Source organism: Saccopteryx bilineata, chromosome 6, assembly GCF_036850765.1.
Source record: "Saccopteryx bilineata isolate mSacBil1 chromosome 6, mSacBil1_pri_phased_curated, whole genome shotgun sequence".
In the NCBI taxonomy this organism is placed as follows: Eukaryota; Metazoa; Chordata; class Mammalia; order Chiroptera; family Emballonuridae; genus Saccopteryx; species Saccopteryx bilineata.
In genome coordinates, this window is record NC_089495.1 from 167,266,777 (window position 1) to 167,277,976 (window position 11,200).

An 11,200-nucleotide genomic window follows, 5' to 3' on the forward strand; every position below is an offset into this window, starting at 1 on the left:
CTCATGCGGGAGTCTGTCTGACTGTCTCTCCCCGTTTCCAGCTTCAGAAAAATACAAAAAAAAAAAAAAATTTATGTAATTCACCATATTAAAAAACTAAAAGCAAAAACCACAGGATGAACTAAAACTATACAACTGCTCTAAGAAAACATAAAAGAAAATCTTCATGACCTGTGCTTGGCAAATATTTCTTAATACAACACAAAAAGCAGGAACATAAAAAAAAAAAAGAATAAATCAGACCATTAAAATTAAAAATATTTTGCTCTTCTTTGCACGAGTAAGTAAAAAGGCGAACCACAGATTAAACAAAAATATTTCCAAAAGATATATCAATATCAAAGAAACTCTACAATTCAATAAAGCAACCCAACTTAAAAATGGGCAAAAGATCTGAATAGACACCTCACTCAAAAAAATATGTGGAAGGCAAGTAAGTGCCTAAAAAGATGCTCAACATCATTTATCACTACAGAAATACTAATTAAAACCATAACAACACTACACTGGGATGGCTAAAACTAAAGATTAACCACACTAAAGTGTTGGCAAGGAAACAAAGCAACTAGAACTCTTCTACACTGCTGGTGGCAAAGTAAAGATAACAAGCACTTTGGAAAACATTCTGGCAAGTTTCTCTTTTTAATAATTACACACCTACCATACAATATAACTTTTAACTCTTAGCTATTCTCTCTAAAGCAGTGATTTTCAACCTTTGTTATCTCATAGTACACATAAACTAAAACTGTTTTTTTGTAGCACATCAAATAAGATGATCTATTTTGCCAATCTGATTTTAAAATAGATATAATTTTGATCCATTCATACTGGATGGCTATTCTTATATTGGCTGTTGTCACTTTTTTATTTGACAATCTAAGGCAGTGGTTCTCAACCATTCTAATGCCGTGACCCCGCAATACAGTTCCTCATGTTGTGGTGACTCCAAACCAAAAAATAATTTTGGTGGCTACTTCATAACTGTAATTTTGCTACAGTTATGATTCGGAATGTATTCTCATTGCTTTAGGCAACCCCTGTGTTTTGGTCGTTTGACCCCTGCCGGGGTCGCAACCCACAGGTTGAGAACCGCTGATCTAAGGGAAAGGAGATCAGTGTCTTTGAGTCAGGTATTACATTTTAAAAATTCTAGCAGCACACCAGTTGAAAATCATTGCTCTAAAAAACTGAAAGTGGCCCTGGCCGGTTGGCTCAGTGATAAAGCATCAGCAGGCCAAGTGTGTGGATGTCCTGGGTCCAATTCCTGCTCAGGGCGCACAGGAGAAACGCCCAAATGTTTTTCCACCCTTACCCCTCTCACTTCTCGCTTCTCGCCTCTCCCTCCCTCCCTCCCTCTCTCTCCCTCTCTCCCTCCCTCCCTCCCTCCCTCCCTCCCTCCCTCTCTCTCTCTCTCTCTTCCCCTCTTGCAGCCATGGCTCAATTGGAGCAAGTTGGCCCTAGGCGCCGAGGATAGTTCCATGGCCTCTGCCTCAGCTGCTAAGAAGAGCTTGGTTGCTAAGCAATGGAGAAACATCCCAGATGGGCAGAGCACCACATACTAGTGGGCTTGCTGGGTGTATCCCAGTAGGGGCACATGTGGCAGTCTGTATCTGCCTCCCCACCTCTCACTGAATTAAAAAATAAAAAAATAAAAATAAAAGCATACATATACACACAGACTTGCACATCACTGTTCATAGAAGTTTTTTTTAATAACCAAAAACTGGAAAACAATCCAAATGTTCATCAGTCTGGTGAATGGATAAACAAAATGTGATATATGTACAACACAGAATATTATTCAAAAATAGAAACTATTGATACATGTAACAACATGGACGAATTTCAAAATAATTTTTCTGAATGAAACGGAGTCAGGTTAAAAAAGTATAGATATTGTATAATTTCATTTATATATAATTGTAGAAAATGAACTTACCCAGAGAGACAGAAATAAATCAGTAGTTGACCAAAGACAGGTAGGGGTGGGTAGGGTGGAATAACAAAGAGGCAGAAGGAATGTTTTAGGGGTGATGTTCATTATCTTGATTGTGGTGATGGTTTCACAAATAACATATTAAATGTATTAAATTGTATACGTTAAATATGTGCAGTTTGTTGTAGATCAACTATACCTCAATAAAGCTATAAAAGAGGAAGAGGAGGAGCTGAGAAAGGGGAGGAGAGAAAGAGCAAAAAAATAAGTAAAATCAATCCAGGAGGGTCAGTATCCAGAGTTCAGAGAGAACAAAGAAAACAGAGGTAAATATATATACACATACACATTTTATTTACTTATATATATTTTATTTACATACTTATTATATTATATATTAGGGTAGTCCTTGAACTGAAGAACAGAAGTCTCCAAACTCGAGAGTCAGCCAAGTACTAACCAAAAATAAATTTAAAGTTTAAAAGAATCTATACTTAAGTATAGATTCATGAAAACTTACACTACCAAGGATAAAGATCTTTTAAAAATTCAGAAAGAAAGACAGACCAATTACAAAAGAATGAAACTAGAACAGAGAAATTAAAAGCATGTTCTTCCTGGTTTTGACACTGGCTCTGACAGGTATGAGACAAGTGAGCTTCAGTATATTACTTAACCCCTAAGTATTTAAGTTTTTTCATCAATAATAGTAATAATAGGTTCATAATAGTAGTCATGTTGTTGTTATAGGAATAAATTAACTTGTAAAATGCCTAGAACAGTGTCTGGTTAAGTGGTAAACACTAGATTAAGTGTTGGTTAAGTAAGTAAATCACATTAACGTTCAACTTCTCATCAACAATACTACATGACAATAATCAAAAGAAAAATGCTTTCAAAGGTTGGAAGGAAATTAATTTTCAAACTCAAACTTTATGCCTAGCTATTGATCGTTCATGCGTACAAGGGTAGAATTGACTCAGAAAACGCATATCCCATATAGCATTTCCTGAGGATTCAACTGAGAATAAAAACGTAAGAATTTAAGTAAGCCCAGAAAGCTGATCAGAAAACAGAACCTCCTACTGAGGAAAGGAATTTTAAAAATAAGTTTAAGAAACAGCTTTCCAGCAAGCCTAAGTAACCAAGTGTGAGAGCAACAGAAATCGACTTCAAGAAGCCTTTAAAAAACAAAGACGATCTTGGAGAATACCTGGTAAAATATAGCGGTTTTTTTTTTGTGGGGGCAGGGGGGTCCACATAAAGAGGAAAAGAGAAAGGCAACACCAAGAAAAAGACAAAAGTAGCATTAAGGAAAGAAACAGAATCACAGTATATAACCTCAATCTGCAAAATGACAGTAATCAACAGGTTTTAAAACAAACCTGTACATAAAAAATAAATAAAACAAATCTGCATAGCCAAAGCCCTGACAATTTTGTATTAGATGCCAACAAAACAAAACTACAGCTGACAAGCTTTGGGTGAAGAGTAAGGGTGACCAGGCTAGAAAAAGTAATACCTAACCTCAAAAAGTGATGAAAAATCAGGGGGTACTTTGTATCCGAGATGGAATTTAAAAAAAAAATAAGCAAATTACTTAAAAGTATAAAGTTTACTAACAGAAAATCTCCTATTTTTAGGAGATTTGGAGATTGGGAAGGGGGGCTGTGTAAGTGATCAAAACCTCTTTTATCATCGCTAGAATTAAAGATTCAAAAGTCTGATATTTAGACACAGAACCAAAAGAATTAAAAGTGGTTATCACTGCACAGTAAAAATGCGATGAAGTTTAAGTAAAGGCAATCCAGTTAGTTTTTAAAAGCACAGGTAACAGTTGAGTTTCTCTTTAAGAAAAATGCAAGGAATACTGAGAATGCCATCAAAACAGGCTTTCGGTTCCGCCTTGAATAGGACATAAACAAAAGTCAAGATCTCACCAATCTTAGCAAAAATCAGTTCACAGTGACAGACGGGTACTTCCTTCAAAAACGAAGGAGTGGGGAACATAATATGCCCCTCACCCTTCCCAATCCAGAAATTCTAATTTAGAGCACAAAATCGAACTGGGAAGAAATCACGGAGACGACAAATACAAAAGTAAAAAATGGACAAGTCTACATACACATTAACAAACTAACAACAAAAGCGTAACGTTCAGGTGCTCCCCGCGAGCATGTCGTCCAGCAGTCGGGCACCTAGGAAGGGATACTCTTCTTGCTCCCAAGGTGCTGCTCCCACCGTAGGACCTGCCAACAACAGACGGGCCCCCACGGAGGGAAAAAGCTTTCAGCCCCGCAAGCAAACAACAAAGAGCTCGCCGCCGGGGGTTACATCACAAGGTTGTTAAAGGCTGGGATCAGCACCCGTGTCCCTAACTAGCTAACTCCGCGGACCCGCCCCGCGCGGCGGCTTCGCCTTGGTGCCACTTCGGAAACCCAAACTGCGCGGCGCCCGGAGGAACAAAGCCGTGGGCGGGGCTTTCCGGTTCTGGAGAAAGCGGGCAAGGGAGGGCCCTCTCCCGCGAGTTCAGGGCCTGCTCGGCCCTAGCCCCGCCCAGGGCCGGTCTCCGGGAACCGGGAATGCGACTACCGTGTCTCCCCCGCTTGTCTGGCCGCACCTGCTCACGGAGCCCACGGGGTGGCGCAGACCCCCGGCTCGGAGCTCCAGAGCAGGCGGCCGGCCACAGGGCCGCGGTCTAGGTGCGCCAGGGCGCTCGGCTCCCCCTCACCTTCTCTTCCACGCAGTTGACAATGATGGACGGGTACTTGCGGCTGAGCCAGCGAAAGAACGCCGGGACTCCCATAACGGTGACCCAGCTGGAGGCAGCGGCCGGGCCCGGGACTAACGTAGCCCAAGAGACAAGAAGGAGCAGCCGCCGCGGGCATTAGCACTTCCTCCCACGTGCGCGCCGGCGACAGGAAGTGACGTCACGGGCACCGCCGCCGGGGAAGCTGGGAAGGAGACTCAGGCCCGGGCAGGGAGGTGTCAGTGCAGCCCCGCGGGTTGTCCGAGGTGGAGCTTGGCGGCGGAGCGTTTGACTAGGGCTGGGCCAGCCTCGGTGGGCGCGCGCGATCTCGGTGGTGCCGGTGCGGCGCCCCCCGCCCCGCCCTCGGTCTCCCGTAGGTGGAAATCTGCGCGCCCGGAGGGCCTCTGGGGAGCTTGTCCTAGCGGGTTTGGTGACCTCTTCCTCATCCTTCTCAATTCAGTAGAATTAAAGCATCTAAAATCACTGGTTATTTAAGTTTTGCACTAATGACGGATGGTTTACATAAAAAAACTTTAGCTATTACGTGGACTCTAGGAGGGCATTTATTATTTAATTTAACCTTCCAGCTACATTTATGAATATAAAATAATTGCTGATGTTAACCTCCAGCATTTGAGCGCTTACACTATGCTAAAGCATTGGCTAAGGAATTGTCTCCTGTAATCGACACTTGAGCCCTCTGAGGGAACTGTTATCTTCAGGTAACTGATGAGGAGCCAAGTTGTAGGGGAGTTAAGTCACTTATTCACACAGTTAGTGGTTCAGTCCAAGTGGAGATCATTTAATCCTGTCATTGCACTAACAGTATACTTTTATCCTTTGTTTTCTGGTATCTTCAGATATGTATTTCAGCTTATAAAAAGAGAGATCTGGAAAAGAATGTATTTATATCCATTTGCTCAAGCCTGGAAGTCTATCTCCCTGAAATCCCCTTTTGGCTTGATAAATCACGCTCAATCCCGAAGGCTCACCTCAAGAGGCCTCCATGAAAATATTTCTCCATGATACCTGGCATGCAGTATTCATTGCCTTCTCCTCTGTGGTCTGATGACACTTTGTTTAAACTGTTGTTATGGAAATTAGAGAAATGGTTAACCCATATTTTACTCAAGGACAGCGAAAACTATTTCAGAGTATTATATCCATGGTATACTCCCTCATTTCTCCTGGAAACAGCCAAACAGCCCCTTCTCACATGCTTGGTCTCCCTGGGAGGTGCTGTGTTTTTATAGGAGCACACATTCTATAGACAGTTGGTACAAGGCTGGACATCTGGGCACATTGAGCCATGACAGTCCTTGCCCAGCCTTTTGAACTTCAAACCATAAGGAAAATAAACCAGCCCCTCCCAGGTGTTTGTTTAAAAATTGAAAGACAAGAGTGGACTTGTTGCCAGTGTGCTATGAGAAGCAGATTTAAGTCCCTGGTTCAGTAGTGTTTGAGTACAGCAAAATCCTTCTTCCTGCAATTTGGTTGGTAAACCTGCCTTTTAATTCTGTGAGCCAATAAATTCTCCTTTTGCCTTAACTAGTTTGAGCAAATTACTCTCCCTTGCAAAAGAGAGTCCAGAAAAGGCCAGTAACAAAATCTGGCGAGTACACAGCTAACTGATCTGGGTTCTAAAATTGCTGTGCATAAAAGAGGTACAAAAATTATAATTTGAGGCACTCAGGAAAGGGGAAGGTGAAACGTATAAAGGAAAGGGAACCTGACAGGTGGCAAGAGGATATGGGATAAGTATTATGACACCTTCCTCAACCCAATGTTTCCAGTAAAGTCTACCAGACTCAGGCTTTGTGTGGGTTTTGTTGTTGTTGTGGAGATCAAAAAAGTCTCATGTTGGGTCACTATGGTCTACAACAGGGGTCCCCAAACTTTTTACACAGGGGGCCAGTTCACTGTCCCTCAGACCATAGGAGGGCCAGACTATAAAAGAAAAATTATGAACAAATCCCTATGCACACTGCACATACCTTATTTTAAAGTAAAAAAACAAAACGGGAACAAATACAATATTTAAAATAAAGAACAAGTAAATTTTAAGTTTTTTTATTTTATTTTATTTATTCATTTTAGAGAGGAGAGGGAAAGACAGGGGGGGGGGGTAGGAGCTGGAAGCATCAACTCCCATATGTGCCTTGACCAGGCAAGCCCAGGGTTTCGAACCGGCGACCTCAGCATTTCCAGGTCGACGCTTTATCTACTGCGCCACCACAGGTCAGAACAAGTAAATTTAAATCAATAAACTGACCAGTATTTCAATGGGAACTAGGCTCCTCTCACTGACCACCAATGAAAGAGGTGCCCCTTCCAGAAGTGCGGTGGGGGCCGGATAAATGGCCTCAGGGGGCCGCATGTGGCCCGCGGGCCATAGTTTGGGGACCCCTGGTCTAGAACCACAGCAGAGCTCAAGAAGCACAAGAGGCTAGGAGAGTATAAGCCAGGGGTCGGGAACCTATGGCTCGCAAGCCAGATGTGGCTGTTTTGATGGCTGCATCTGGCTCACAGACAAATCTTTAATAAAAATAATAATGTTAAAAATATAAAACATTCTTATGTATTACAATCCATTCATTTCCTACCGCTCATGTTCATGGTTGCAGGTGGCTGGAGCCAATCACAGCTGTCCTCCAGGACAACACCAAATTTTTATTAGATAATGCATAATGTACACAGGTCGTTGTATGGCTCTCACGGAATTACATTTTAAAATATGTGGTGTTCATGGTTCTCTCAGCCAAAAAGGTTCCCGACCCCTGGTATAAGCATTGGAAATTAGCAGAAATATTGAATCAGACTTTCAACTTCTGCAGGCTGGGGACCAGGAGGTTTTGAAACACTTTTTCTTAGACCTCAATGGGGTGGAGTAAGGCCCCCAGCTGATATCTGGATTTTATTAATGTGAAGAATAATATTAAATGTGTAGAATATAGACACGAGAATGTAAATATACATAAATCCATTTTAAAGCTTCATTATTATAAGTATAGTAAGCTTTGAAAAAAATGTTTGGCCTGACCGATGGTGGCACAGTGGATGTAGCATCAACCTAGGATGCTGAGGTCACAAGTTTGAAACCTGGAGGTTTCCAGCTTGCAGGGTCACTGGCTTGAGCACAGGATCATCAACATGATCCCAAGGTCACTGGTTTGAGCCAAAAGTTGCTGGCTTGAAGCCCAAGGTCACTGGCTTGAGCCCAGGTCACTGACTTGAGCAAGGGGGTCACTGGCTTGACTTGAGCCCCCTGATCAAGGCACGTATGAGAAGCAATCAATGAACAACTAAAGCGCTGCAACTATGATTTGATGCTTCTCATCTCTCTCCCTTCCTGTCTCCCCCTGCCCTCTCTCTCTTTCACTAAAAAAAAAAAGGTTTGTCTATTATAGTTCTCTGGATTACTAAAGGATCCTTTTCATCAGTATCCATATAAAATTCATTGTGAATAGCCTGATGTATTTAAAAATAATTGTGATGGTTAATTTTATGTGCAAACTTGACTGGGCCACAGGGTACTAAGATACTTCATATTTTTTCTGGGTGTTTTACAAGGGTATTTTTATTTGAGATTAACATTTTAATGAATAAAGTAAAGCAGGTTGTTCTCCATAGTTTATATGGGTGTGTTGGGGGAGTTTATTCAATCAGTTGAAAGCATGAATAGAACACAGACCTCCTCTGAACAAGAAGGAATTCTACCAGCAGATTGTCTTTGGACTCGAACTACAACTCTTCTCTGAGTCCCCAGCCTGCTGCCTTCCCCATTTGATTTTAGACTAGCCAGCCTCCACATTTGCATGAGTTAATTCCTTAAAGTAAATCAACCCCTCCTACATCTATCTATCTACAGCAGTGGTACCCAACCCCCAGGCCGCGGACCGATACCAGTCCGTGGGCCATTTGGTACCGGTCCGCAAAGAAAGAATAAATAACTTACATTATTTCCATTTATTTATATTTAAGTCTGAATGATTTATTTTTAAAAAATGACCACATTCCCTCTGTTACATAAGACTCACTCTTGAAGTTTGTCTCGGTCATTTATCCGTCCCACCCTAAAGGCCAGTCCGTGAAAATATTTTCTGACATCAGTAGCCCCAAAAAGTTTGGGGACCACTGATCTATAGTACTTCCCCATGTGTAAGATCCACCTTTTTCTCGAAAAATTTGGGGTCTAAAATCTGGGTGCGTCCTATACAGTGGTTGTAGTTTTTACTTGCATTTACCGCTTTTTTGCACTTGTCTTTTTTTCAAATTTTGGGCCCCAAAATTAAGGTGCGTCTTCTACATGGGGAAATATAGTATGTATTTATATATGTAATGTATATGTACACACACACATATCCTTTTGCTTCTCTTTCTCTGGAGAACCCTGACTAAAACTGGGCAAGATGCTTAACCTCTAAACCTTTGTTTCTTCATCTTTAAAAGGGGAATTATACACTTCACAGGATTTCTATGAAGATTCAATGATATGACACTCACAGCACAGTTCAAAACATGCTAATCACCCAGCAAATGTTAGCCATTGAATGTTATCTGTTGAGGTTCAGACAGTTTGACTTGAAGAAACCTCACAATCTTAGTAATATTCCCACTTAAAAGGTTTTGGACAATTTAATAATTTAGTAGAGCCTCCTTTTTCAGGCTTCACCTCGTGTTAACTTAATAACATCAAGGCTGTCTTCACTGTTTCCTGCTCATTCCCACCTTACTGAGTTTATACTGCCAATTCAAATTCTACTTATTCTCTCTCCCCTTCTTCTCCAGAAATCTCTCCCAGCACACAAACCCAGACTTAGCTCCTCCCCACTCTCATCTTCCATAGCGCTCTCTGACTTCTAACATATGGTATTACATCTCACATTATTTCCTGTTTCATTTGTGAACATTCTCTTTCCTCATGTACTGGCATGCCTTGTTTTATTGCTCTTCACTTTATTGTGCTTCACAGATTTTATGGTGGTGGTTTTTTTCAAATTAAATGCAAGACCTTCCAGCAGCAAAAAGATTACAACTCCTTTTATTGTGGTGGTTTGGAAACAGCCCACAATATCTGCAAAGTATACCTGTATCAGGGTAAACTAGGCTTTGCTGCAGTAATAGATAATGCCTGAGATATCAGTAACTTACCATGTGTGGGACTGGGCTACTCTCCAGTGCTCTCCTTCATGTGCTGATTCAGGGGTCCAGATGCTTTCACCCTGTGGTTCTGCCAGCTCAGCACCCAACCACCATAGTTGCTACCAGAAAGGAAGGTAGATAGGAGGGCTCTCTTTAAGGGCCAGGCTTTTGGTGGTGGCTTACATTATTTCTACTGACACCCATTTGACCAAACCCAAGGTCCCAACCCAACTGCAGAGGAGATTAGGAAGTAGAGTCTTCCTGAGTGCCCATGGATAGGGAAAGGAAACAGGATTGGTGAACACAAAGCATTATCTCTGCTATACTTCTTAAGTTGCAAATCAAATTATTACATATACATATGTATATATATATATATTTAAGGTTTACAGTCTTCAATACATACATTGGGCACTATAAGCAAAATAAGTTAGTGCCTTCAAAGAGCCTACCATCAATAACAAAGACAAGATACAACCACAAAATATTAAATAATAAGTCACAGTTTGACCAACAATAAAGAAGTCTTACTGGCCTGACCAGGCGGTGGCGCAATGGATAGAGCATCAGACTGGGATGTGGAGGACCCAGGTTGGAGACCCCGAGGTCACCAGCTTGAGCATGGGCTCATCTGGTTTGAGCAAAGCTCACCAGCTTGGACCCAAGGTCGCTGGCTTGAGCAAGGGGTTACTCAGACTGCTGTAGCCCACGGTCAAGGCACATATGTGAAAGCAATCAATGAACAGCTAAGGCGTCACAAAGAAAAACTGATGATTGATGCTTCTCATCTCTCTTTGTTCCTGTCTGTCTATCCCTCTCTCTAACTCTGTCTCTGTAAAAAAAAAAAATGAAGTTTTACTGCAGTGTATGATAAAATGCCAAGTAAATTGCACAGATGATAATTACTACATACATCTAGAAAAGAAAGATCAACTCATCTAATGGGGTCATCAGAGATAAAGAGGAAGCAGAACAACTCTGAGTCTTGAAATATCAATGAGATTTGGTTGGAAATGAGAGTGGAAGGAAACACTTAAGTTTCCCGAAGGCAGGGAACTATCTTGTGGGAATTCATTATTCTCAAATATTTTTATTGGATTCTTAAAGCAGTAATTCTAAAAATAGAGACTCTTTCAGTGGGTCCAGGAGATTAAAACTTTTCATAATAATATGTGACCCTTTTCACTCTCATTCCCCAAATGTGTTGTAGAAATTTTCAGAGGCTACGTGATGATATGTGATAACTCAACAGATTGAATATCAGAAGCAGATGTGGCAATCCAGTTGTCTTCTACTAAGCCAGATATTGAAGAATTTGAAAAATGTAGAACAATGCCAATTTTCTCAATTCTTTTTTTAGGTTTGGGAAA

General features: G+C 41.4%; 1 protein-coding gene across 1 annotated transcript in view; it reads right to left on the bottom strand.

Moving 5' to 3' along the window:
• Nucleotides 1-5,178, bottom strand: part of XRN2 (5'-3' exoribonuclease 2) — an 83,183-nt gene extending 78,005 nt beyond the window's left edge. The window contains exon 1 of the mRNA XM_066237973.1: nt 4,671-5,178. Within this exon, the coding sequence (XP_066094070.1) occupies nt 4,671-4,745 (75 nt within the window). The 5' untranslated portion in view covers nt 4,746-5,178. The remainder of the gene's footprint in view (nt 1-4,670) is intronic.
• Nucleotides 5,179-11,200: the final 6,022 nt, after the last annotated feature.